General features: G+C 47.1%; 3 protein-coding genes across 5 annotated transcripts; all 3 read right to left on the bottom strand.

The window, feature by feature from the left end:
* Nucleotides 1-1,232: 1,232 nt before the first annotated feature.
* On the bottom strand, nucleotides 1,233-11,682 carry LOC140223053 (uncharacterized). The gene is made up of 4 exons (XM_072294417.1): nucleotides 10,202-11,682; nucleotides 2,528-6,891; nucleotides 2,290-2,460; nucleotides 1,233-2,211 (listed from the first exon to the last, which is right to left on the bottom strand). The coding sequence occupies exons 2-4, from the start codon at nucleotides 2,591-2,593 to the stop codon at nucleotides 1,255-1,257; spliced, it is 1,194 nt and encodes a 397-aa protein (XP_072150518.1). The 5' UTR covers nucleotides 2,594-6,891; nucleotides 10,202-11,682; the 3' UTR covers nucleotides 1,233-1,254.
* Nucleotides 11,683-11,830: 148 nt separating this feature from the next.
* LOC117861320 (zinc finger A20 and AN1 domain-containing stress-associated protein 11) lies at nucleotides 11,831-13,004 on the bottom strand. Its single transcript, XM_034744852.2, has one exon. It carries the CDS (start codon nucleotides 12,818-12,820, stop codon nucleotides 12,284-12,286), a length of 537 nt encoding a protein of 178 aa, XP_034600743.1. The 5' UTR covers nucleotides 12,821-13,004; the 3' UTR covers nucleotides 11,831-12,283.
* Nucleotides 13,005-18,548: 5,544 nt separating this feature from the next.
* Nucleotides 18,549-27,334, bottom strand: LOC117860415 (uncharacterized). Of its 3 annotated transcripts, XR_011898437.1 has the most exons (10): nucleotides 26,951-27,334; nucleotides 25,571-25,671; nucleotides 24,226-24,622; nucleotides 22,632-23,558; nucleotides 21,897-21,948; nucleotides 21,336-21,403; nucleotides 21,148-21,254; nucleotides 20,338-20,425; nucleotides 19,324-20,042; nucleotides 18,549-18,972 (listed from the first exon to the last, which is right to left on the bottom strand). XR_011898437.1 is itself a non-coding variant. In XM_034743681.2 (9 exons), the coding sequence occupies exons 1-9, from the start codon at nucleotides 27,065-27,067 to the stop codon at nucleotides 19,782-19,784; spliced, it is 2,118 nt and encodes a 705-aa protein (XP_034599572.1). In that variant the 5' UTR covers nucleotides 27,068-27,334; the 3' UTR covers nucleotides 19,092-19,781. The 3 variants fall into 3 exon arrangements, 2 of the variants coding, with proteins under 2 accessions (XP_034599572.1, XP_034599573.1); XM_034743681.2 differs by lacking the exon at nucleotides 18,549-18,972 and having other exon boundaries at nucleotides 19,092-20,042; XM_034743682.2 differs by lacking the exon at nucleotides 18,549-18,972 and having other exon boundaries at nucleotides 19,092-20,042; nucleotides 25,571-25,676; nucleotides 26,951-27,333.
* Between the last annotated feature and the right edge of the window lie 391 nt (nucleotides 27,335-27,725).

The raw sequence follows: 27,725 nt of genomic DNA, 5'->3' as shown, positions 1-27,725 counted from the left end.
CCGATATGGGGATCAAATTGTTGAATTCTTCGCCGTATTACGCCCAAGCCAATGGTCAGGCCGAATCCTCCAACAAAGGGATAATCAAGTTAATCAAAAGGAAAATCGAAGAACAGCCAAAGAAGTGGCATCTATGTTTGACTGAAGCCTTATGGGCGTACAGGATGGCTTGTCATGGGGCTACCAAGTTATCTCCCTATCAGTTGGTGTACGGTCACGATGCAGTGTTACCATGGGAATCAAGGGCGGGATCGAGGCGCATTTCTCTCCAGGACTAGTTAACGGCCGAGGACTACTCGTCACTTATGAAAAGGGAACTTGATGATTTGGCTGGCCAACGATTGAGAGCTCTGATAAGCATCGAAGAAAACAAAAAGAAAGTAGCCAGGTGGTACGATAAGAAGGTCAAAGTCAAACAATTCTCCCCTGGGGACTTAGTATGGAAGTTAGTATTGCCGATTGGGTCGAAAGATCCTAAATTCGGAAAATGGTTCCCTACATGGGAAGGGCCGTATAGAATCGGTAGATGTGCTCCAGGGAATGCTTACATCTTGGAAACAATAGAGGGAGAAGAATTTACTAGAGCTTTGAACGGAAGGTATTTAAAAAGATACTTCCCCAGTATATGGGTCGGAGCATAAGGGATTAACTGTAATACAATCACACATAGCCGATACAAAACGGTTCGAATACATAGTCGTCCAAATCGGCTGATGTATTCATTCGGTACGGGCGATGGGTTACACGGCCGACAAAACACGAGTCGCCCTTAGAACAAAAAATACAAATAACTAATTGTTCTTCTTCTTGTGCGCTTTCCCAATCTGATCCAACTCGTTCATGATGCGGAGGTATATTTCTTCTATTTCTTTCATTGAAGCCTCCGCTTCAACTTGATGAGGGAGAGGATGGCTCCGATCCATGGGCGGGCGCGAAGTTCCCGCCGCCGCGTCTTCAAGGCCGACTCGCGGAGGAAGCGGATGGCTCCTGCCGGTTGGAGAGCGCCAGCCACCATTACTCTCCACGAACTCCAGAACCACACGAGCCTCCGCGGTGACGTGGTCTCGAAGTTCATCCCGATGAGCCCTGATCAGCTCCATATCCTCTGATGACAATGGGTCCTCAGAGTGTATGAGCTCAATGGCGCGTATGAGCTCAGGGCTAAGACGTTGGGGCTGAAACAAAGAAAGGTTAAAAAAAAGGGCATCCTCTTCCTAAGATCTAAAAGGAGAAAGAGGGGTCAAACCCAAGGTTTCACCTGGTTGACAGAAGAGGAAGAAGCCGATGAAGACATGACAGAAAAATGCGCCGACGAGAGGAGCAAGAGAATAAGACCGGAAGCCAAACTGGTGCTTTCAGAAGGAAGTGCCTAGGCCGGTACTTATAAGAAAAAGAGGCGTGGAAATTCGGTAAGGATACGTCCCATCGGAAATAAGAAAGGCAATAAATAGGAAGGGCGTCGCGAAGGACGGTCAAAGCAGATAGTAAATGTTCGTACAAAATAGTCAGTGTTTTACAGATTACCCAGAAGGGTATCGATAGCCGTGATTGCCCGACGCTGGATCTGATCGACAGAGTCAAGGACCCGTTGGTCTTCATCCGTCGATTGGGGACTTCTGATGCACTGCGGTGGAGTTTTAGGGCCTCGTGGGCAAAGCGCTGCCTCTCCCGTGTCAAATCGGCAATGACAGAAGGGAGTTCTTGGAGCCTTTTCTCTTCGGCACTGATTGCCTTGGTCACTTGCTCCATCTCCTTGGCGAGCTCCGCCCTTCGGCGTTTGAGGCGGTCTATCTCACCGATGATCCCCGGGCGGGAGTCCTCCAGAAAATGGATACGCCGGTGTGCCTCTTGAGCTTGATGCTTGAATGCGTCCTCCTCTTCACAAGTCTTGGCCAGCTTGGCGCGATCGGCCATATGACGAAGGGCTCTGAAAACCGGGATCCTCATAGACTCAATGAATGCCGCCAGCGCCAAGGCTTCCTCCGCCTCTTCTGGTACTCGCCCGCTGACGTCGCCGAAGAGCTGCCGAATCGGTGAAGTGTCTTCGACTAATCGGCCGATGTCCCCTTGAAGGAGGGATCGGATACTAGCAAGTTTGGCTCGGACGTCGTCAAGAATGGAGCTCAAGGCGACTTGGCGGGAAGCGACTTCTTCGTCGTCGGAGAGGGCAACCGCAAAAGAGAAGAGGCTGTTGTCGGGGGTGTCTTGTTCCTGAAGATAATAAAAAGGAAAAATGAATCGGCTGGGAGTAAGAGCAAATCGGCTGAGCAAAGCCGGAATGTAACTTACCACTTTGAAACGAATTTCTTCATGTTGCATTTGGGAAGCCGTCACACCTTGCTCAGGGGCTTGCGCCATGGGTTCGTCAGAAGAGGAAGACTCCACAACGATCGGTGCGGTGCTTGGACCAGCTCCCTGAGAAAAGACCGGTGGTTGAGGAGCGCTTGGTGTGCCGGTGACCTGTGTCAGAGAATTGAATAAGCGTATTATGCAAATATCAGGGAAAATCGGCGAAATAGTGCTATACCTCAACGGACGGAAGCGGGGGCGCGTCAATGGCCGACTGGGCTGCTGCCGATTGTTGAGTGACCATGGGAATACTCTGTACAGTCTAAGATAAGGAGGGTTAATATCAGAACAACAATCGGGAGAAATGAAGCTTGGGTTTACCTGAATGGCCTCTAACAACAATGATGCGGCGGCTGCCCCAGCTTGTGCGACGGCTTGGGTATCGGCATCTTGGATGATCTGAGAGTGTGGAGCGGCCGGAGTCTCTGCTGATACGAGCACAGGAGGATCCGCCGATTCTATACGAGCTCGGACTCGGCGACTGGTCTTCTTGGTGATCCTCTTCTGGACTTGTTTCGATCGGCCGGCAATCACGTCTACGGACGGAGCATCATAGCCGATGAGAGGATAAGTGGTGTATGGATGATGATGCTCTATTATCTGACCACTTCGGCTGTGTGTTGGGGGCGTGCGATTCTCGGCCTGAAAAAATAAGTAGAACCATTAGTATTCAATCACGTTAGGAGGAGTAAAAATCGGCTAAGGAAAATACCTCGGCGTTCGGGTCGATGTTGGCTGGATCCAGGAGGTTGCAGTATACCGATGCCGAATTGCAGAAGAGAAATTGCTTCCAATCGGCCCACCAAAGTTTGAACGGCTGGACAGCAAAGGGAGCTACTAGCCAGTTGTTCAGTTCAATGGTACTGGAGTCCGGAATCCGGTCTCGTAACCGACTGTAATCCAGACCAGATGTGAGCTCATCTCTAAACTTGATTCGGCGAGCAAAATACACTTGAATCGGCAGCTGACCCATGCCGAACTGACGTGCTGCAACGGAAGGGTTGTAGAACTCATACGTAGGGGCATCCTTCCCCGAGAAAAAGTTGGCTGGCAAGATTCCTTGCTTGATTAACTCATCATTGAGCTCTTCATCAAATCGGCCAGTGATCGAATCAAAGCAGGTTGGGAGTTCAAAGACCGGGTCATCCCGCTGATAAGGAAACCAAATGGTTGCATCTTCATTAAAGCCGTTATAGAAGCATCGAAAGTACTCGGCTACCTTTGTAGCAGAATACGTGCAACCTGAGAAAGCTGATGCCGCTTCACCAAAGGACATGCATCGGTGACGTTCGGTAGGGTCTTCTGCCGATTCGATGTTGGGGAACATCATACGGTCCACCCTCTGCTGAGTGATCTCGCTCATGTAAAGGTTCAGCCACAAGTTGATGAACCACCAGGGTCCGCCTGGATTTCCAATCGGCTCTCCCTTGGATAGTCTGATGCCGATTTGATGGAGCATGTGGTACGCCGCCCCTAGCAAATGTTTCCCAAGAGGGACATGGTTTCCCCTGGACAGTGCTTCAGCTAAAGCCTGGGTATTGGTTGACGGGCCGGCGGCTCTTCCACAAAAGAAATGTTTTTCTAACCACATCATCAAGAAGGCCGTATGCTCCCTATTCTCAACAGACCCGGTTCTTTTATTGCTTCTGATGAATCCCTTCCACCCGTCGATTCCCCTTGTGTCCAGCCGATGTGACGTTGCAGCTAAAAGGTGGAAAGGTGTGTCCGGGGAAGAAATGTCAAGGCCGGTCAACAGGACCACATGTCCAGTGTTGGGGTCATAGGTCCGTGCCCAAATAAGAAGGCATTAAGTGCATCAGACCAAAAATAAGAAGCCGCTATTACTAACGGCTCATTTTTCTCCATCTAGGACAAGGACAGGTTGATGCACTAGCCGATTTTGAGCTCTTCCCATGAGATGGTCTTCGACGCGGCTACCCGTTGGTACCACTCCCTCCAACCTGGGGTTTCATTCGGCCAGGACCTAAAAGTACCCAACCATTGATCTAAGTCCATGTCGGACAGTTTGAAGGGTATCCTGTGGGTTTCCAAATTGATAAGCTCTATTGGATCTGGGTTCCCCATAGGTCCGAGACAAACAAGGCCGGGATTTCCCGTAAGATGGATGGTAATGCGATGCCTAACTGCCTAAAAAGGAAAGGGGAGTGTAAAAAGTAAGAAATAGATCTAAAGTAAATGCATTGCCGATGGAAGAAGGATTCGGTATTTACCTCTGGGATGAAGTTCTGAGTGATCGGCGTGGTCGCCGGTGCAGATGCGGACGATGGGGCCGCGATGGGGATCGCCATTGGGATCTCCGATGAAGCTCCTTCTTCTGTGGATGGAGCAACGGCCGTTGCCACTACCGACGGAGGCGCTACTTCTGGAATGTCGTGCGTTGGAGAGCTGCCGGAAGGAGCCGCCATTGGAGGAGAAGGGGAAAAGTAACAGGAGGATGGCGCTAGAAGGCTTCGGCGGCAAGGGAAAGATGCTGAAGAAAGAAGAGGGCGCGCGCGCTGGGAAAGAGAGACGTGAGCTTGAAGATGAAGTGCGGGGTGAAGCGCTATTTAAAGGATGCCTGAAGGAGGGTAAAAACGGAATTTTCACCGCGCCGGTGTTTCAAGTTTTTCGGAAGTAGTGGCTGTCGTGGGCGCCCGTTTCGAAAAGATTGCAATCACCAGCTGGAAGACCACGAAACGGAAGGATATTTTCACTGCGGCCGTTTCGGAGGATAGGTTATAAAGAATTTCGAAGTAAAAGACTATGTTTTACTCCGAAACTGGGGGGGCATGTGTTGACGCCAGATTTCATCACTAGTAAAATCGGCGCCAAGAAGAGAGGGAATCGGAGAAGCACAGTTGAGAATCGGTCGAATGGTGCTACAGTGCGAGATCGGCCGATGATTTTTGTCTCGCTTCGGGTCGAACGTACCGGGATCCCAATCGGTTGCCTTTTGCCGATAAGAAATCGGCCGATTAGGAGGATGGGTTAATTGGGCCTGTATGGGCTTGGAAAGGAATAAAAGGATGAGGTGGAGATCAGCCCATGAAGCGTAGAGTAACCAACCTAGCACGAATTGTGCTTGTAAATATTCGTTTTCTGTTTGAATTAGGGATAGAGTTCTAGTCGGTTAAGAAGTCATCTGTACGGGGCTATAAATAGCTACCTTTGTAAATCTGTAATCATCAACAAATCAATACAACCAACTACTTTTTCCTCGTACTTATTTTCAAGCAGGCGACTTCGCCAAGTACTTTCTCTTTTTCACGAGTTCGTGCGGGTTGGCAGGGCTGCATCAACTTGATCTCCGGCCGATTCTGTAAGTTCCGCTTATCGAGTAATATCTAAGCTTTAACTTCGGGCGTATCGCTGTTGTTTCGTTTAGATTTATTCACTAGTTATCGATATTTGCTAGATTCATAGGTTTTACCTGTCTTTCTAGTTTTATCACCAGTTATCCAGCTAGGAATCGGTAGTTTCGGCTCTCTTTACGTTCTGCCTTTAAATTCATCTATTGCCGATTAGATCTGTTCCTAGTATTGTCATCTTAGCCTTGTGTCGATTATTCCGATAGTTTTCTGTCCACAAGGCTACAGTGATCGGCTGCCTTATAGCCGATTTCTTCATTACGGCAAATCGGCCGATTCGCTGATAAGCTCTCTCGAGATCGGAAATATAGCCGATCGCGACTTCTGGATCTGACACGTATTCTTCCTTGCCAATCAACAGGTCAGATTGGCTGGCACGCCGCGCGAACCACACCAGGGCAATCACCCGAACAGGAGCTAAGCAGATTCTCCCGGGTCGTGTGTCGGACGCTGGTAATTCGTTTGACCGATTTCTAGCGCCAACAGGTGGAGAAACAACACACTCAATCTGGCTTCTGATCAGCAAGATCCGAACCCCGCAATCAAAGCACCACTTCTCCTCTGGTTATCAACCGTGCACAGCCCAGTTGACCTCGCCACGAAAGCTATCCCCTACATGCAAATCGAGAACACAAGCAAGGGTAAGGAAGAACGCAACTCAATTGCAGAAAACCTTGAATTTAAGCGCACGAAGTTGGGGTCTCACAAACCGATGAACGGCGACTGTCAATGATAGAAATAATCTAAGCAAAACCCAAACTCCGTATGCGGCTTGGGCGCCCAATCTAAGGCAGACTACTCCTGGACTCCGAGGTAAACTCGAAGTTGATGTGCATTGGGCCTCCGTGTGACTTGGAAGCCTCTTGCTGGACCTCTCCACCTTCATGCTTCTCCTCAAGTACTCCCTGAACATCTCCATTATTCCTAAGCATAATAACATCATTGGGTAGCAACCTATTCTCAAAATTATTAAAAGAAGTATACAAGAACAAGCTCACCTATTGATTCAATTGTCTAGCTCGAGCTCTAGTGATTGGTCCTTGCAGAAAAATTGGAGGAGTGTCATGTGTAACTAAAGGAGCGATGTTGTCATCACCTTGTGGGCCTCTAAGGCCATCAGCCCTTTCAAGAGCATCAGCCAAAATTAGAGCATCATGTGCAGATCCCTCCCAACCTGCAAGCACATATGTGAATCTGAGGTCAAAGTCCACTGCTGCCAGAACATTCTGAGTGATGGTGTGCTTCCTGCCTCTAAAGGCAGCTTGCATCTTCAAAAGAACTCTAGTTAAGATATGTGTCCCATTGATTGCTCTTATGCAGTCCTAAATCAAGTAAACAAATAACCATATGGAAAGGTTACTACCATATGGGTAAGGTCAGTTGATTTCATTCATGAAAAGGCCACCAACCTTGAAATATGGGTACCATCTCCTGCTGCCATGGATCCTAGGATGGACACTAGTGGATGATGGAACAATCAACTCATTCCTCAACTCACCGACTGCATACAAGACTTGGTGAAAAAACCTACTAATAGTCTCTGGTGACCTCCTAAATGTCATGTTAATGACCCTGAACCTCTGGTTGTGACCAACAACATGCAAGAATATTGCAACTTGTCTTCAACAATTGCACGTATGCTATCCATAACCAACTCTCTTGAACGAAACAAGTCACACAGTTGGAAAAAAGGTGCCCTTCTCATCCTTAGCAGGTTAACACAATGGACGTCATCAGATTCATAAATGAATCTTAGGTTACTAATCCTCTCTTGGTCTGTCTCTGCCATGGGTCCATAGGTAATGGACCGAGCATCTTGAGCTCTCCTCCTAAACCAAATGAAAAACCATGCAGCCATTGCAGCAACAACAGCCGCCGCCGCCCGGCGCCTAGCTATGAAATCCATGTCTACCAATACAATGCAATGTTCATTAGAATTGAGTACAAGCACATGAGGTCATGTTGTTAAGCAACTAAACATTCAGAACTACATGTTATCTAAGACGCGACTGCCACACCCGAGGGTGCTCCTTCGGCAGCAAGGATTCATCATCGACCTAGGCACTTTGCTCAGTACTACGGGCGTGATTGGTTGCAAAGGAGTGAGGCATACATGAATCGATAAATCACATCCACAAGTATGAATAAAGATAGATCCACATCACAAAAATATAGATCCAGATGCACAAGAACTAAAGCACCGCACAGATCTGAGAAAATAAGAACCTAGAGTTCATCGACACTAAAGAAAATCAGATGAATCAACAGATCAGCGTGGGAGAGGGGAGGAACCAGCATTAGAGGAGGGGGAGATGTACCGTCACAGCACCGGAGGACGAACAGTAGGCCACCGGAGGACCTCGACCCACCGGCGAACCGAGGTTGAACAAGGGGAGGGAGAGGAGAAGGCACACCAGGGAGGAGGGGAGCAAAGGCAGTGGTGCGAGAATGGGGAGGTAACCCTAGCCTCCCACGCCTTTATCCCCAGGACGGCGTCATCTCCCGTGCTCACCCAAAATCTTCCTGCCAGCATCGCCCTATCCCGGCTCGCAAGCGAAGGTCGCCTCTGGGCGGACGGAGGGATGCGGGAAGGAATGGGAAAAGTGAACGAGGGGGTGCAGATGGAGAGTGCACGGGACGCTTTTGAATGGTCCAGCGGATGGCACCCTCCCAGCTACCAATCACGCCCTCGAGGAAGCGTTCCAACCCGCCCACTGCTAGTGTTAGCCTTGCAGCTCGTTCATAAGTTTGGTATTTGGCTACCCGATCGGTGCTGACGTGAGCTCTTGCTGGCGCCCTTGGTATTGGCATCCGCCAAGAAGCAAATGTGGAAGTAAGTACTTAAAAGCAACTCCAAGAGTTTCCCAAAAAATTCTTCCCCAAAACTATGTATTAGGGGCTCTTCCAAAAAAAATTTTCCCCAAAAACATATCAACCCACGTCAGATCGCTAATAACTATTTTAAAATAGGCCACATCATCATAATTGGACCTATTAGTTGGGCCACTCCTTCCTTTCCGGGTCGTCCCCTCCTCCCCCAATCCCCATCCCACGCCCTTCGCCCCCAGCCACCACCTCAGATCTCGCGCTCGCCCACCTCGCCGCGGTCTTCCCGCTCCCGACCTCCTTGATGAGCCTGGGCCCAGGCCCTGCCGGGCTTGAGCCGTGCCAGCTCGTCGTGGCGGCGCCCCCGCGGGCGTTCTTCTCCTCGTCGCCCTACCAGCTGCCCCAACCGGAGGGGTTCTCACCGCACCGCGAGTACAGCCTCGTCCCTATGGTCATCGAGACCACCTCCCGTGGGGAGCGCGCCTACGACATCTTCTCGCGCCTCCTCAAGGAGCGCATCGTCTACATCCACGGCCCAATCGCCGACAACACCGCCTCGCTCGTCGTCGCGCAGCTCCTCTTCCTCGAGTCCGAGAGCTTCCTGCCTCGCGCGTGCGGCAAATCTCGTAGGAAGAGACTCTCGCACGTGGGAAGGGGGCGATTGGGGGAGGAGGAAAATCGTGAAAATATGTGCGGTGACGAGCTCTATTTTGGCGTTCTGAATAGCTTGGGGAAGTTTTGGGGAGCTGTTGGAGTTTTTTTCTTTCTTCTCCCTAAACAAGGTATTAGAGGTAGGATACGTATTCTTTTGGAGTTGCTTTAAATTTTTTTTTTTCATGTTGAGATCTAGAGTAACGCTCCTGCCTATATGGATTGCAACCTGCCCACAAGATCAGCATTCACAATGAAAGTGCCACCCGATTTCAAGGACGGACCTACGAGGCGGCTCCCCCCTCCTCCACCCAAAGCTTCGGTTGTGATCTATTTAGTTTGTAACTAAGTTTCTACTTTTTTATTATTTGGCATTGATATGTAAGCTGCATGATATAATTTCTGTTGTTTGGCTTCGTCCATATCCACTTTGGTAATGCAAATACAACACGCACACTATTTTTCTCATGCTAAAATGAGATGTGCTTAGTTGGCTTTCTTGTCACGTCTTTTAGTCATGAAGATGATATAAAAAAACAATGGAACATCATTAACTATATGAATACATGTACTTACAATCCCTTTTCAGGGAAGGTGCGGTCAAAGCCTCGAATGTAGAAGAGTAAACATAATGAGCTAAGATTGGTCTTTTTTTCCTTTGTCATTGTAACATCTCATTGTTTGGCCTAAAATTGTGTGTTAGGACTTGATGATAAGTTTTTCATAACTACTTGGATGATGGCTTAATTAAAGGTTGAGAGCACATGAGCGTGGTATTTGAGTGTTTTCCTTATAAAATCCGGCAAAAAAAAAAGATACAGCCCTGGCACCTAATAAAAAATGACAAAGAAGACTAATCTCCAAAAACCTTAAACTGATAAAAAAGAACACTGGTAAAGAGAGTGGGGAACATCCGAACATTGCAATTTGGCAGCAATGAAACTTATAAAACCAAGCACGGCGGGGTCAAGTGGGCTCAAAGGCTTGCGAAGTATTTGGGTGCTCACCCAGATGAATGGCCGCACTGAAACCAAAATACTGCATGAAAGTGAGGGGAGCTCTCCCTGTCCATACACCGCCGGCTTTCCGCTCGCTTCTTGAGTTCTTCCAGTTCCTTCATGACTCACTGTGTATTTCTTTCTAGCAGGATCTCGGTCTTTGCACTGGCCTATGGGCTACTTTGTCAAAAGTTCCATTGCACCAAGCCACCAAGCCCCTCCTCCTAACACCAGACCAGAGAGAAAAGTGGAAAACATATAGCCTCAAATTGAACGGGGCAGAAAGATGCTCGGCTGGGCAGAGATGTCAAGCAACAGCGAAAGGTTCAGCGAACCTGCCCTTTAGGGCTGTCCGAAAGGCCGGGCATCATATCGGTGTGCATCCCCAATCGGCCAATCCAGCTCCCCGGTCCCAATCATTGTACTCAAGGCCTCAGGTATTTGTTTTCCGCACCCGATCGTCGTCCTTGATCCGAGCAAAGATAAGAACGAGAAAAGCCTGCCTGAGCAGCTGTGCCCACCAACAGTTAATTTTCTCTCCTCTCTGGATCACCACCACCTCGCAGCCAATCGCAGAGACCCCGTATAGCCACACCATGTTCCTCTGAAACTACAACCACTGGGCACCAGAACTGGACGTACGTGAAAACAGGTCAGCGCCAGTGTCACGTGAATCTGCAATCTCTGTAAAAAAATACCTGTTGCGAGCCTGTGACGGATTGTTCAAGATACGACGTATCTAGCGCCAAAGGTAACAGTGACGGACAGCGATCAAGAACGCAATTTCCGTAGGCCCTCCGGTCACCATCGAGAGCGGAGCACACGGTGAACCCGGACGCGCGCGGCTCGCAGCCTGCCGGAGGTGGCGGCCAGCCAAACGCGACCAGGCCAGGGCGTCACGGGGAAGAAAGGCGGGGGAAAAGAAAGATCCCTTGGCCCGCCGCCCGGGCGCCGTCCCGTTCCGATCCAGCCTGGGCCGCGTGGCGTCCACGATGGCATCCATCCATCCATCCATCGATCGGCCGCCCGCTCGCGCCACTAGAAGCTAAGATAAAATAGAACAAAAACGCCGCCGACCTGCGCTGCGCATCGCGGCAAGTGGTAGTGGACGGACGCGGCGGTGGAGGTGGGGGATCGGGCAAAAGATCCTCCCCTCCACCTCCACCTCCACCTCCGGCCGGCCGGCCCGGCGCGAATTTTCTGCGGCCGGCCGGCCTCGGGACGACGTCACGGCGACCTAACTCGGCACTCAGCTGCCCGCCTACTGCGACAAACGGGGGGCGTCCTGTTCTTGCAACAAAAATCTTTGATGGATGGATGCTCGGACCTTTCTTTCACCAGGGTTTGGTCATGCCTTTCTGAGTTTTTTTTCTCTCTCTCCCAACTACTGTACAATTTTGTACTCAACGCCTAGGGGAACAAGATAAGCTCAAGGCAGCAATGTCTACAAAAAAAACAATTGAAAAAGATGGGTTAGACGGCGAGCAATACACAAGTGCACGTACCAATCAACAGGCTGGTGAGAGGTGAACAGATCCATCCATCCATCCATCCAACCACCACGGAGCACCACAAACATCAATGGTTTAGCTGTCATGACAAATCGCCACCACTGGAATTGAATAAACAAGGAGGTAGTAGCTCAAGCTGGGCAATAGGGAGATTCCAATTTATAATTTAATTTTATACAGAGAGAGAGAGAGAGAGAGAGAATTAAATAGAAGATTGTGATTTGTAGTAGGACAACACACCAAACCAACCCTATCTCTTCCCCTCCACCCCCAACCACCGCTACAACAACATTATCATCGCACTGTTCTTGCTTTTGATCCCTCTCGTAGCTGCTTCCCCGCCTGCCATGCCTCCCATGATCTGCTCCATCTTTTTTCCTTCATCTTCTTCTTCTTCTTTATGGGATCCTCAAGAACAGCACGATGATAACACCCTCGCTCGACCGGTCACCTTTAAATTTCTTGTAAAGAAGGAAAAGAAAGAAAAGAGAAATAAAAAGGGAACTTGAGAGGGAGATCCAACGATCGATCGATCTCTGCGGATCGGTGTAGGCGTCCTCCGTCCGATGCTCCCTCCCTCTCAGAACCTAACGATCTTGGCCGCGCGCACGACGGGGTTCTCCCGGGCGATGGCGTCCCGGCCGACGCCCTTGTAGTCGAAATTGCAGTCGTGGCGGTCCGAGTACCGGTGCGCGCCGCAGAAGAGCTCGCCGCACCGGCACCGGAACCCCGTCAGCCCCACGCGCTTCCGGCAGCTATGGCACCGGTTGACCGACGACGTCCGGGGCGCCTTGTTGGAAGAGGACGACTCCACGGGCCCCCCCGCCGGCCGGTCAACGGCCGGAGAGAACGGCGCCACCACCGCCAGCGGCGTTGGCGCAGAGAAGGCGGAGGCCGCAGCTGGCCACGGCTTGTCGAACGCCGCGGTGGTAGTAGAAGGGGACGGCGACGGCGGCGAGACGGAGGCCGAGGCCGAGGCGGAGGCGGCCAGGAAGCAGTTCTGGCACAGGTTCTTGGTGGCCGGGTTCCCCGGGAAGCCGCAGCTGTTGGCGCAGAGCGTGAGCTCCGGCGCGTGCAGCTCCGTTGGCTCCTCCACCTTCTTGTCGCGCTGCGCCATGAGAAAATAGGTGTGTGTGTAGAGCCTCGCGACGGCTCGGTGTGAATCCGGCAGCGAGGCGGCGGCTCTGGGCGATCCGGCGGGGCCGCGGGGAGGGGAGGAGAGCAGAGCACAGGAGGAGGCGGAGGCACACCGGCGGCCTGGCCTGAGCTGAGGGAGAGGAAATGGGTTGGGGGGAGGCGGGGCGGGGAGGGCTTTTTATCGCGCGGGGAGGGAGGAGGAGGAGGAGACGGGCGGCGTACGCGTTCCCCGGGCCGACGCGCGACAGCGACGTCCGACCCCGGCGTCCGCCTCCACCCCGCTGGCGCGGCTTTCGCGAAATGGCGGTGCTGCCCCTGCCCGCTCGCCCGTGGCCCCCTGTCGGCTGTCGCGGTCGGTTGGAGGAGTCGCCGACTCGCCGGGCGCACCGCACACGGGTGGACTCGGTTAACGCAGAGAGAGAGAGAGTGGAATGGAATTGACTTTTTGCTGCGTGCCGGGTAAAACCGGCGAAGGTTGAGGCGGTCTCTTCTTTTTTCTTAGGAAGCAAGCAAGGAAACGGAGATCGCAGCGATCGGTAGGTCGTGGTCGTGGACTCGCGTGTACGGTGTTTGGGATGGTGAGTTTTTGGCCCGCGCTATACGCCTAGCTTAGCTATACCTATACTCACTACCAGCAATTGACAGGATTTAATCAAGTTTGGTGGTATAGATTGTGCTGTATTTGGCAGGAATACGCAGCAAGTCGCGATTGATCCTTTCGTACATGGTTACGTTGCACAGTGGAACGTTTGTGACATACGTCTTGGAACCTACTTTGAGCGCAGCATCTCTTTTTCACTAAAAGATTCCCACCTCAACAAAAAGGGTCGTGCGATGCCAAATGGTCTTCTACAAATGGCGAGGCATGCTTCTTAGGGGTGTGTGGATACCCTGCTAAACTTTAGCACATCTCACATCGGATGTTTAATACTAATTAAGAGTATTAAACATAGTCTAATTATACAACTAATTGCACAAATGGAATCTAATTCGTGAGACGAATCTATTAAACCTAATTAGTCCATGATTTGATAATATCGCGAGACGAATCTATTAAGCCTAATTAGTCCATGATTTGATAATGTGGTGGTACAGCCACCATTTGCTAATGATAGATTAATTAGCTTTAATAGATTCGTCTCGCGAATTAGACTCCATCTATACAATTAATTTTATAATTAGTTTATATTTAATCCTCCTAATTATTATCGAATATTCGAATATTCGATGTGATCCAGTTTCTACCGGCTGCAGTGAACAGTGAAACTAGTCTCTGCTCAAGATTCCACGACCGTACCCGCCGCCGGGAGCCAGCCGCCAACCTGCTGCTCACGCTGTGCATACCCCGAGGGGCAAAACGGTCAGACCGCGAGTCGGTAGAGTTGCCACGTCACGCCCGCCAGTGATTGGGATTCCCCCCGGGCGTGGGCAAGCAAGAGCAAGCGGCCGCCCAAAGCTGACCGGACGGCCGCGGCGCACCCGAGAGACCACCGGGAAAACCAGCAGAGGAAAAGGCAGGGAAGCGAGCCGGGAAAACCACCGAAGCTGCCGCCCGACCCCGGCGATTCCTATTTGACGCTAGTAGAACTAGCAAAATTTTTCTTTCATTGTTTGACGCTAACTTGAACCGGTTCTTCATTTTACACTCCCGTTTGTTGTGTCACGTAACTCAGGTGAACTGTGAATACTTCCATCCTATTTTACTAAACAAAATGATATCCAAATCATCTTTAAAATTCATGAAACCTTTTTTATGATATAAAAGATAGAGATGAACTCATTTTACACAAAAACATATATATCATTTAAAATCTTAAAACTAAAATTCATCAAAATACACTACTTTTAAAGATTATGTGAATTTTTAGAGCATAAAAATACTTTCCAAAAGTTTTGAGAGTCAAGAAAGAAACTATTCATTATATGAGTGTCAAATAAAGAATTCCCTCCTTATTATATGGCGGCGCGTGCCCACCCGTGTGGCCTCGCTTCGGCAGTGGGGTGCCCCCGGCGCCGCGACTATATGTCGCATATGCGTGGGTCTACCTGTCAGCAATAGTTCCGCGGGTCCCACCTGTCAGATCCTTCTTCTTCCTCCGTCTAGCTCATTCCTCTTCATCCGTCCGTGCGCCGCCCCCCTCCCCATCCCCCTCGGGTTAAAGCGGCGGAGCGTGGTGGCAACGGGAGCCGACAGAGCCGGAGGAGGAAGGCGGCGCGGGGGCAAGCAGAGGAAAGGGGGTTAGGGTTCAGGATTAGGGGCTCACTGCCGGTAGGGGTAGGATTCAGAGTGAGTTTGGAGTTCGGGTTGCCAGGGTTGGGATCTCCTGTGACCTCCAGCTGTAGAGGGAGGGCCTTGGGCGGCGGCGGCGACGGGTTGTGGGTGGGGTGGTGAGGCGGCGGGAGCCGCCGACCGCAGGTGGCGGAAGATAGTCGGTGGGTGGCAGAGGAGGCGGGGGGTGACGGCGAGCATCCCGACGGAGTCGGGTTAGGGTGGCGGCCACCTCAAACGGTGGAGGAGAGCGGCGCGGGGACGAGAAGGAGGGGAGCGGCGGCGCGGGGTTGTCTTCCTCGTTAGCCGTTTTGGTTGGCTGAGGCAGTGGTGGGCTGCGTGCTCGCTGTCGCCTTCAGCCGCGCATCGGCGACCTGCCCCCGGTCCCGGCCGCCTGGGTGGGTGGTGGAGCCGGCCGCCAGCCAGCCAGAGCCGCGGCCAGGCCGGGACGGGAAGCCGTCTGCGTCCGCGTCTCGGCACGGCACCCCCGCGTCCCGCGTCCCCCCGGCTTTCACCGCACGTTCCGCGCCCGAGCCCGAGGCCGAGCCGCGGGCCGCGTCCGCGCGGTCGCGCACCGCGCTGTCGCTGTCCATCCCCAGGCGCGCCCCGCGGATGAGCTGGGGCTCTGCGGATTAGCACGAGCGCGGCAGCCCAGCTGCTTCCTCCTCTGCCGTCTCCCCACCCCACCCCACCTGCTCCTCATGTCCCCCGTGCATGCTTAGATTGCTAGCACAACTCCACTAGTCCACTAAGCACGTGATCGCTGCCGAAACCGTGGTTATTAAACCTTTTTTACCCCTCGGCACACGCAGGTTTTACCGTGATTATAAAAATGGAAGAAGAAGAAAAATATGCGCGGAGGGCTTGGCTACCTAACGGCGGGTCGATGACGACGACGACGACAATGATGATGCCCCCCGGGGGGGGGGGGGGGGGGGGGGGGTACGTGCAGCCATGATTGCGTGATTAGCGTTTGGCAGCGTGCACGACAGCCGAGTCGCCGAGACCTGCGGCGCCGAACCGCGCCGGGCGGCCGAGATGAGGCCACGCCGATGAGAGCCCCCGCCTAGTATTTCTAGTCGGCGCCGTTAACTCCACCGGTAATGCAATGGATGAGCGGCGCGGTGAAGCCGTGAGGTGTGTGTATTTGCGCACGTGCAGATGAAGCTGTGCTTTTTTTCTCCTCAGCTGAAGTGTACTTTCTGTTGCTGTGCAGCTATGAAGCCTGCCACATCACAGCTCAGGCAGACAATCTATGCTCTGATTTTTGCACAGGGTGATACAGGTTGGGACTTGGGGAGCCCTACATGAAATGGCACGAACCTCAGATATCTGATTTCTATAACTCTTTTTCTTTTTTGGTACAAAAATAATCTTCTGTTTTTTTTTTTTTTTTTTTGGGGGGGGGGGGAGATTGCCACGTTCTAAACAAGACTTGATGCGCGTTTTCTGCAAAGGTCCTGTGCAGTGGCAACATCATTACATGCTAGAAAGGGTCACGCCACGCCGTGGCTTCTCCGTCCACGCGAGCTTTGCCGACTAATTCCATGCTTATTCGAGTCACCACCACAGGATTTGTTTGTTTATTGCAGGGTGTGGCGATGGCACACATAGTGGGCTGCCCCCACACAGCAGAGAAGCACAGGATCCATTCATCACCTGCCCAAAAAAATAGAAAAACAATCCGGTTCTATCGCCTCCAACTCCAAGGAGGAGGACGACGTGACCGCTCAAGTGGCTGCTTTTTTATAAGAAAAGAAGTAGCATGATTTTTTAGGCATCTTTATCACCGGAGAATCCTGAGAGCTGTTTGAATTCTCGACTAAAGTTTAGACCTTGCCATATCGAATATTCGTACTAATTAGAAGGATTAAACGTGAGCTAATTATAAAACTAATTGCAGAAATTGTGGACTAATTTGCGAGACGAATCTATTAAGCCTAATTAATTCATCATTAGCAAATAGTTACTGTGGCACCACATTGTGAAATCACAGATTGATTAGGCTTAATAGATTCGTCTCGTGAATTAGCCTCCATCTATGCAATTAGTTTTATAATCAACTTATATTTAATACTTTTAATTAATTAGTATCAAACATCTAATGTGATAGGAACTAAAGGTTAGCTTCTAGTATCAAACAAGACTTAAATCACACCTAAAGCTATTCGCAAGAGGGGGAGGAGGGTCAGGGCCAGGGAGACCAAATCCAACATGATATTGTTTTTAAACATCCATCCACGCCAGAGCCGCGACACATGCATCAACATGTTGGCACAAGGGGAAGAATCAAAAAAAAATTCCCGAAAAAATAATTGAACTGAAAGGGCGCAGAAAGATCAACTAATCATGGTCCTTTTTATTATTGTTAGGGGCTATATAATACTTGGTTAAATCTTAAATGCTGCAAGAAGCTAGGTTTCGTTGAGCTGTTGCTGTGCACGACAACTACTCCTACTTGCTGTTGTGCGTTCTTGAAAACGAACCAAATTCAATACACTAATTTGATGTTCTAGATGTTGGTGTATTTTCTTATAGATTTAGTTAAACTTAAATAAATTTAAATCAGGAGAAAACTAAAGCGTATTACTTTGATACGGATACGGATGGAGTAATACTTGCCTCAAGCTATTTCTAAAACGAACCAAACTGGAACTCCAAAGATGGCGCTATCACTCACACAACAACAGAATGACGTGGCGAATGCACACTTGCTTTCCCACTGAAAGCAAAGCACCCTCCGTGTCAAAGGTTCATCGCCCTATCAGTTCGTGGAATGAGGTGTTGACCCTCGACATTTTCTGGTAAGTGTACCCGTCAAACCCCAAGGCAAAGTAGTCCGGGAGCCAAATATATGCTGCCATGTCCATGGGTTATCACCAATGATGCCACTGGGTTATCTTTAACTTTAAGACGTCCGCAAGGTATTACCCCCAGCATAATATATACTCCCGTGATGACAGAACCGTGACGCTCGGCTGCGTTGGAGAACCACTAGCTGCGCGGTCTTCTTACTCCCAATGCGACACGCTTCCCGTGCTCGCAGTGCAGGAACTTTCCACGGTTTAGCACTAAGCCTGACGCCTTGTGGACGGCGTCTCCTGCTCGAATACGATTACAGGCTTGAGATTACTGCAGCCGCATGGGCGATTTAGACATATAGCTACATTGCAAGCTGGGGAAGAGCCCATGCATTGTGCACATGTCAAGTAATATACCCGTGCCCATACTTAAACATAAAGTGGCTCGAATACTTGGGAGTACAGAAATGCATAATGGTTGCTCTTACGCAACCATTCCAGCACCATAAAGCTGTTCACCACACACACACAAAGCATTATGACTCGAACGAAGGGGAAAAGAAAAGAAAAGAAAAGTTTTTTTTTCTTTTAAAGTGAAGCGTCCAATTTCCTTTCCCCCAAGCATGGCTCAACAGTCAGAGAACAACTAGCGGCTAGTTTGCATATACTCCCTCTGGTGCCAGATTACTATTCGTTTAATACATACCTTTTAATATACTCCCTCGGTGCCAGATTACTATTCGTTTAATACATACCTTTTATATGCAAAATATACTCCCTCGGTGCCAGATTACTATTCGTTTAATACATACCTTTTTAATATGCATATAGGTACATGATGTATCTAAAAAAGTCAAAACAAATAAACGAATAGTAATTTGGAACGGAGGAAGTAAGATATAAGCCTCCTAAAATCACGAGGAGATATCTAGCGATTCCATTTCCAATCACAGATATCTTGCCAAACAGTCCACAGCATCATGGCACCATCAAAAGAGCAGCAGCATCAATGAATGACAGACTATGCTGCAGGACAGATGCAAAGGACAAGTATGCCCAGCCCTAAATCCAGAAGAAACAAGGCAAGAGATGACGAGAATTAACTGAAAGTGATCCATCAAGTGTTAAACTGGATTTTGTAACTAACAAAATTTGATTGAAATGTTAAGGTGAAAATGCAATAGTCAAGTAACATGCTCAATCTCATTATAGACCACACAGAATATATTGTAAAATTGTTTGACACAATGAATGTCCAACTAAAAAATCATACCGGTACAACAAATAAAACTCATGAGGGAAAAAGAACCTTTTTTTATTTTCCTTCTTTTCCTTTTTTTTTTGCTGGGAAAGAGATTGATTCAGAGAAAAGAGTATAAATAGATAGGTTACTGCTATACAATTGAGGCTTACATCAATGATACCGTTGGTAAATATCTTGTCCAAAATCTGCTCATCTTGTTCTACTTGATAAGCATCTTCCATCCCACAATGCGAAGCATTATGTTCATCAATCCTTGTCCAGAGACCACCAACACAACCAAAGTGTGGTGATCACTGCATATGTGAATGATCCTCTTTCAGATGGCTGAAGTCCAAGGAAAACTGCTTGCGGAGTATGTCAGCCTACTCTCACATATTGCGAAGAGGACCAACTCCAGCATGATAGCTTATCATCATATCTGATGCCAAACTCCTCCCCAATTTTCTTATTTTTGACTTTTTTGTATTTTTCATGCTTTTTTTTAGACTTTTTACAGTGCAGCATGAAGGAACAATCTTCTCAGCATGCTGTCCAGATTCAACCATTAGGGGCAACAAGCAAGATACCGATTGGTTCTGATTATCAGCTCAACTATAATATGCTCCCTCTATGTGGCAGGCGGGAGCACCTGTTCAGAGGATAGCGGCACACTCATGTCAGTTTTCGTACCTGAATCAGTGCCTGAAGGCTCACGTTTCCACTGTAAACTTCTAGCACCAGGTTTCATCGGAGCACGCCCTCTAAAGGAACCGCCCGGGAGAACAGCCCTTGGGTATGCCATCCTACTGTGCCTACCATACAATGATGATCGTCCACTACCAGGCCAACCATAAAAGTGAGCAGCTTCATGAGAACTTCGCCGGACGACCTACATTACAAGGAAAAACAACGCAAACATCACCTTTATTGCACACTCAAAACTCAGAAGCTTTGTCATTAGTTTGATGGGAATCCAAAATGACGACCAGCACAAAAAAAACGAATTCAACATTCATGGAGCAGTACATGTGTTAGAGAGAAAAAGCCAATGAACACAAAACTGAAATACTTAAGAGAATTATCATCTATTAATCCTCTGCCCAAGCACCAGACAATGCCAGTCCATATGGGCCAAGAAAATCAATAATAACAAAAGATAAGTAGTAGATAAAGAACCATCCTACCTTGAGAATACGCGTCATAAATGATGTGCCATTCAATGACAGAGCTCGTTCAGCTGATTCTTTGTGTAAGAACTCTACATAGGCAGATCTGTAATAGAAGACAGACAATCATTAAGTTATCTTCAAGAACTGTATAAAGATCTCTAAGATCAGAATTAAGAATGTTATTGTTGAGTTGCAGTTATTCAACCAAATTTAGCTCATGAAGTCATGAACATCAATTCAACAGTTCAAAATTTCAACTGCCCAAATCATATCATATCTTTGACTACAGGTGCTTCTTGAAGTCATTTAACAGCGTACACAATTGGTGTGAAAAGGGGGAAAGATGAAATTTGTTGAGTAGTTACTCTCTCCGATTCCAAATGTAGGTTGTTTAAGTCTAGTAGGTCAAACAGTTACATAGACAGATTTGTTGACAAGACATGGTTGATTAACTAGATTCATCAAGGAAAATACTTTCATAACACATAACTCTACTTAAAATAGTATACTTTTACAAAAAATGTAGGAGTGCTAATGTTCTAAGCAACTTGAATTTCAAATCAGAGGGAGTATTCTGTTTACTCTTTTCCATTTATCATTGTTTGTCAAAAAAAATACTTATTTATTGTTTAAATTATGACAGCATCAACATTATTTTCTGAGAACTTTTTGAGCTAATCTGGTCTCAAAACAGAGGGTGTTAGCATCATAGGAATTAGTGAAGGTGGTCATATGCATTAGATATGGATCTTTCTCTGGTATAAGTAAAAAATAGCATGACAAAATTCTTATCCCAGCTACAACAAGCATTAATAATAAACTGACCCTGTTGGCTGACCCGTTGCAGCATTAGTGACAATGACTACTTTCAGTACTGCACCAAACTTGTTGAAATGGCGAGATAATGAGTCCTTGGTCGCAGCAAAGTGAACCTTCAAATAATTTGACAGAGGTAAGTAAAAGAATCTAATGGCATGAAATAATAAGGGTGATTAGAATACAAAGATACTCACATTGCTAACATAGAGGGTTCTTGAATCTGCATCCTCGGTTGGATGTGCTGTGCTATATGAAACTGCAACTGAACAAGACAAGATAAATTATAGAGTGATAAATTACAATGTCATCAAGATTAACCAGTACTGATGATTGATTGTACTAATGACTTGGACAGCAAATTAAAATAACCAGTGTATTTTCCCATCAACACATGACAAAAAACAACAAATTCTTGCAGATTGTGTTACTAGTAACTGCACATTTCTGGTTAGGAAAGATGATGGACAAGGGGCAACAAAGTGATATTACAACAGCAACAGCAACTAAGCCTTTTAATCCCATGCAAGTTGGGTAGGTTACAATAAAAGTGATATTAATGCTAATAATGGTTAGGGAAGGTGAGCAAACTAGTCGTGTTACCACATGTATCAGTGTTATTTTTAATAATTGGAGAAAGGAATGGCACAACCGATAGGAGCAATTAGATACAGATAACCAGATGGAAGATTGACACGAATACACTAGAGTGCATGAAGGAAAGAAGGCCACTAGTGCATCCTATATATGTGGCATACCAGATGGTGCAGCCCGTTGGGAATCCTTTTGGACTTCTGCATGACCTGATTCCTGCATGAAATTTAGTATCAGTCATGGGAAAATGTACCCAAGGAGTACTGGGCGTACCCACAAGATAATACAGGACAAATGATCAAAGAATGGAAAGCAAAACTAATGATCATCATAATCAAGAAGATGGTATGGAAAATGAAATGATGTGCCATTCTGTATACGACACTAAACCAGTGTAGCAGGAGATATCGGCTACTGTTTTTCATCTAATGTTCATCTGCTGGAAGAAAATGCAAACATGTGCCCACAGGTGGTCATGAAGAGATAAGCAGATTAGATAGATTCTGTGCAAATACGTAACCTAGCCCAATTTAGTTCAGTAAAAATACAGGCAAGTCATACAACCAATACTAAACTTACATGATTACCCATGAGCTCCTACTGCTCTGCCATTTCATTCAAGTAGCAATAAGTGTAACTAGGCTTTTTTTTACTGTAAAGTGTAAATACTAGCATGGAAAAATTCAAAGGAAAAGCTACACTCTCGTTTCACAACTTGATTAAGAATTGTGAATTGGATTGTCATTCAAGCCAAAAAGGATATCTGCTAGGAATCATAAGCACACAATACAAACCTGACCAAAATGCATAGTAAATGAGTGACTTAAAAGTACTGCAAGTGAGGTGCAGGAAGAAATTTATACATAAAAATTGATTGCTCAAGATATGAGAATGCTTACTTTGGCATTGGTAGCCACACTGGTGGCATTTGAATTCATGGGTGTGTAAGGCTTCTCCACAACATGAACATCTTTAGGAGTTTCATAACTGAGAGGTACCACCGTATTTACATCAACAGAAATAGGCACAGCTTTACTTGCTGTTTCTGTTGATGAAGGAACAGATCGCTCCTTGTCAATAACACCTGAAGGCCTTATTGCATCAGTCTCAAGTTCACCACTGCATTTTGCCGATAAAGCTTTCTTGTCTTGAAATGATGAAAAAGCACCGTCAGGTGACACACAGGTTTGGTATCTTGAAATCCCCTCATCTCGCTCCATATCATCTTCAGAGCTCAAATCAACATTCATTGCAGCTACCCTATCTGCAATGGTCAGCTCTCCAGATTCCTCTTCGGATTCCTCATTATTAACATATCGATCAGAATCCCGTTCATCTACGGCCATAACTGGTTCAAAATCTTCATAATCTCTCTTCTCTTCACGAGAACGAGATGGCTGTTTCACAACATTCCCATGACCCAATCGCTTGAAAACACTTCCAGTAGATCTAACCTTCGTGGAATCTGCAGCAGCTTCCGCTGCAGCTCTAAGAGCTAAAGCAGCTCCCTGTAACTGTAACACTGGCCGAGTTCTTTCGGATCTTCTCTCACTTGGGTTATCTTGAGATCTTGCTGATCTTCTATCACTCGGGTTGTCTTGAGATCTTGCTGATGTCCTATCGCTCAGGTTGTCTTGAGATCTTTCTGATCTCCTATCATGCATGTTCTCTGCAGAAGTTGTGGAAACCACAGAGCGCAGACGCTTGGATGCTGGTTCAGAAGAGCTGCTGGTTGGCTGTACAGCTTTTACTGCATCTCGAACAGCAAACTGTAGAAGACGGCGGGAAGCACCACCACCAATCATGGGACGTGATGAGACGTCTCTCTGGTAACAAAGAAAAGGAGTGATTGTAAGACAATAGAATATAATGGAGGAGAAAAGAATATCTGAGCGGACCTATAAATGGCATAAAGAGAAAATTAGAAGCAGTGTCATGCTCATCACTCAGTAGTCGAACGAGCAATTTCATTATCCAAACTCAGTACAAACTATCAACGGAAGTTGATAAACTAACTGGACAATCTACATCGAGACTTTTCCAGCATTCCAAAACTCATGGAACTGCAAGTTTTGCCGGTTGTTTAATCAAAGAAAAACCCACTGAAGACAACCTTTCAAAATTCATGTGTATTTTCATGATGAACAAATATTTGGGTTGTAAGTTGACAATAAATATTTGGCTGGGACTTGATTGTTGAAATTGAAAAATGGTTATGCTACAGTTTTCCACCACATTCTTGCAACTAATTCAGAGCTAACAGCATCTTGGTAGATCCAATCTAGAGGTATAGTTTAACATTTAGCTACAACGGATAGAAAATCTGTGAGCAAAAGGCACACCATAAAAGAACAGAACACAGATATTGCTGAAGTAAAAATAGAATATATGAAAGCACAATGTTGCTGACTAGCCATCAGCTTGGTCAACAGAATAAGACATTCTATTAGATTAGTTTGCAATTGAGACCTAGATCATAGGTATGCATCACACCTTTGTTTGCTGCGGCTCATCATCCCTTTCACGCTTCCTGCCATTCTGTTGTTTTGATAGAGGGTGTCGTATTTCATTGGATTTTTGTGTTCTTTTCTCCTCTCCGTGAAGAATATCAGTTAGTACACTTCGAAGTGGAAAATTTTCATTACCGTCCCGACCAATTCCTTTCCATTCCCTCTTATTTCGTCCCCTAGTGGCTGTACTTGATTCAGTTGTGTGCACAGAATGAATTTGACCTTTGCTTTCTGGGAGCGCATCTGATGATTTTGGTCTTCCAGCTACTTCTTTGGGGGCCTCAGATACTTCTTTGGGGGCCTCATCATCCTTAAGCTGCTGATTTTGTTCTTGTGCTTGCACATAAAGGTGCAAATGTAAAGAAAGATGCTCCCACAACCTACAAACGCAACAATACAGTAGAATATTCATTTTGCATGATAATATGATATGAAAGCCACCATTTTTTTTCTCTTTATGATGTGTATGAAAGCCTTTATGATGTCGAATCAACTCGGGAGGGTATGCATTACTGTTGACTGCTTTGCTCGGGAAAAGGATGACAAGGGTACACATTTCCCAGTGTATACAATTGTATCCGATCTCGAAAGTAAAAACTGCTCCACCATTCTTGTTTCCATTCGATGTTAAAAACTTACATAGGGTCTCAAGAATGCAACTTCAATGAATATATTTTATAGCTTCATTAAGAATATTGACTGCATGGATTCAAATGAAAATGGTTTTTGTTTGTTTTTGTTTTTTTTTTGGGGTGGGGGGGTGATCTTCAGTGTTTTGAATAACGGTTATGCTTATAAGCGTTGATCTAAACGAAGGGTGTCTACGAGGCAAAGGTACCAAGGTGCAGGTAAACTTTAAGGCTATGTAAGGAGCCCTGTGTGGCCTAACTTTTGGACACTAGACGATTTGCAACACATAATTCGGACTCCAAAGGATATTCAATGCTCACTAGGCCCTTTTGTATTACAAATATATCGATATCATAGAATATCTAATGTGCTTTCTGCTGCTACCAGAGTTAGTTCTAGTTCCACTCCATATACAGGAAAATGCATCAGAACCTTATTTCATTATTGTTTAATATGAACATATTTGTCTGAATATCAAACAGTGAACCGTGTGAGTATGTGACACATACAATGCCACTTGTCTATCTACCCTAAAAGTGGGGTGACCCATGACCACCTTTCCCAATTATTTATAGCATCCTTATAAGTGAATTACCAATTACAATAAGAAATATTTGCATGTTAAATATATTAGGGATGGTTCAGACAGTTGATAAACAAATAATACAAAAATTGAAACATATGCTATGAGTACTAACCAGGAAACGAATGCTTCACTGTCATCCCCTAGAAACACATGGAGCTCCTTTATGGCCTTTTCCTTACATCTTCGATTCTTGAGCAAGACCATAACATAATCCTGCACTTAATACAGCAACAGAGGTCCACTTATTGCTTTTTCTCGAAATACTCCAACGTAATACAATGAAAATGAAAAATAGGATAAGAGAATGATGGTTGCAAAAAGTGAATACACGGCAATCAATAGTACTACACCCTCCTATTCGAAATACATGTCGTTTAGTTGTGCACAAAGATTAATAAAGATGGTAAAATGATCTTGTTGCTACATTGGAAGTGGTGTCATTTATTTTCGAGAGTGATAAAATTTGTTAAGAGCAAGGAAGGAATAAAACAGGAAAAAATGCCTAGAAGTTATAGGATGACATGTATTTTGAGAAAAAAGTTGGGAAAGGGAAAAATTATATCTATTTCCAATCGGAGGAAGTGAATACATAAGCAAAGCAATGACCGTGCAGATTATTTCATATGTTCTTTTCCCTTTTCTCTGCCAGAGTGCATACTGATCTGTTTTTTGGGCACGCTTGACTACTACTGGTACAAGTTTAGGGCTCAATGTAGATAAATAGTACAAATCGTGATGAATGGAAAAAGGTAGTAAAGACTCATAACATATGCCGACATGGAAGGATAGGAAACTCATTCATCCTTATGGTCTATTCTACTATTGCATTCTCAATTGCATCAAAAACACCATAGGCAACATGCAACAGCACTGCACTGGATTAACACCAAATTCAGTTATTCTGATTTGTAATGATATATACATTCACCTGAGGCAGAACTAATTCACAAACAAATTAGCCTGTCCAAGTATAGCTATAGGTACCCGGCACTGAACAAACAATTCCTAGCATCTCATCCTGATTTTCAATCATTCCCCTAAGAACAGAGGGTCTTCTCAGTTAAGAAGAGGCCTCATACGTGTATTTTGCACATGAACATGATAGCTCAACAGTTTTAGTGCATGTAGTCCACCAATCCATTGCACTAGCTGAGTTCGTCGAAGCAACTAAACATATAGAGTGGGGCACACCAAATTGAAGGGGGGAAAAAGACAGCACTCAGCCTAAACAAACAAAAACTCCAGCCATCACATACAAGCAACTGAGATCTAACCACATTACGCTAGTGATTGCAGCAATAGGTGTTGTACACGGGCACAGTCGCTTAATTTGCACAAGTTATCTAGAATTGTAGCCAGTCCGCAATACGCTTTTAGCTAAGTTCCACCACAATCTAGAGCTCACAAACAACCGAAATCAACCACTAAAACGCGAAGGTAGCGAGTCGGGGTGACACAGTAGAAATAGAGTCGGCAAGCGGCGGCATCGTACCAGGAGGGAAGTGTCGGGCTCGCTCATCATCAACTCGCGCAGCTTCTCCCGTACGCGGCCCCGGAGGAGCTCCTCGCCGGCGGCGGTGAAGCTGGCGCCACCGTCCGCCGCGTCCATCGCGGCGGGGGCTTCCAGAACTCCTCCCCACGCAACCCTAGATCCAGCCCGAAGCGGTTCCGGGGCCGGGGAGGGGTGGGGGAACGGGAGGAGGGCGTGTTGGCGGCGACCGCCTGCCTTATCCGAACCGCTGCGGGGTCGGGAAGCTTCGGCGGCGTGGCGGAGGGGGATAGACTCGCCGGCAGGCGGCGGCGACGCGTGGAGATTGGGGTGGTGGGCGACGGGGGCTGGCTGGACTGCGCGGAGGCGAGGTGAGATTTTATTGGGTTTTTGTTTGGGCTTTTGCGTGGGTTCGCCAGGTCGGACGGACGGGTGGTGTGGTGGTTCGGGCACGAAATTGAGCGCAGTTTGATGTGCGTCGCTGATCTGGCCGTGTGTAGCCACCGGTTCCGTTTCTACCACTGACGGAAAAAGTTCAGATTTACGCGCCGTTAATTGATGTCGCCTTTTGATTATGTAATATATAAATTCATCAGAAATCAGAAAACTCAGATGCATTCAAAAAGAAAACTGAAATGTGGTTCATCTGCCGTTAATATGATTCTTATGGGCTGTTTTATATAAGGCCCAGTTAAAAATTGGATCCAGTACAAACATAATGGGCCTTATCCGATACAAACATGATGGGTTTGCAAAAAAAAGATGGGCCTTATCCGAT

The sequence above is a fragment of the Setaria viridis genome, chromosome 6, assembly GCF_005286985.2.
Source record: "Setaria viridis chromosome 6, Setaria_viridis_v4.0, whole genome shotgun sequence".
Taxonomy (NCBI): Eukaryota; Viridiplantae; Streptophyta; class Magnoliopsida; order Poales; family Poaceae; genus Setaria; species Setaria viridis.
This window is presented reverse-complemented; position numbering and strand designations above follow the sequence as displayed.

Excerpts from the sequence above, each read along its gene's own strand:
- LOC140223053 (XM_072294417.1), bottom strand. The coding sequence starts at position 2,593 with ATGGTCACTCAACAATCGGCAGCAGCCCAGTCGGCCATTGACGCGCCC. Across the intron at positions 2,461-2,527 it reads CCCCGCTTCCGTCCGTTGAG|GTCACCGGCACACCAAGCGC; the intron begins GTATAGCACTAT and ends TCTCTGACACAG. Across the intron at positions 2,212-2,289 it reads AAGAAATTCGTTTCAAAGTG|GAACAAGACACCCCCGACAA; the intron begins GTAAGTTACATT and ends TATTATCTTCAG.
- LOC117861320 (XM_034744852.2), bottom strand. The coding sequence starts at position 12,820 with ATGGCGCAGCGCGACAAGAAGGTGGAGGAGCCAACGGAGCTGCACGCG.
- LOC117860415 (XM_034743681.2), bottom strand. The coding sequence starts at position 27,067 with ATGGACGCGGCGGACGGTGGCGCCAGCTTCACCGCCGCCGGCGAGGAG. Across the intron at positions 24,623-25,570 it reads AGTGAAGCATTCGTTTCCTG|GTTGTGGGAGCATCTTTCTT; the intron begins GTTAGTACTCAT and ends TTGCGTTTGTAG. Across the intron at positions 20,426-21,147 it reads GCAACGGGTCAGCCAACAGG|ATCTGCCTATGTAGAGTTCT; the intron begins GTCAGTTTATTA and ends CTTCTATTACAG.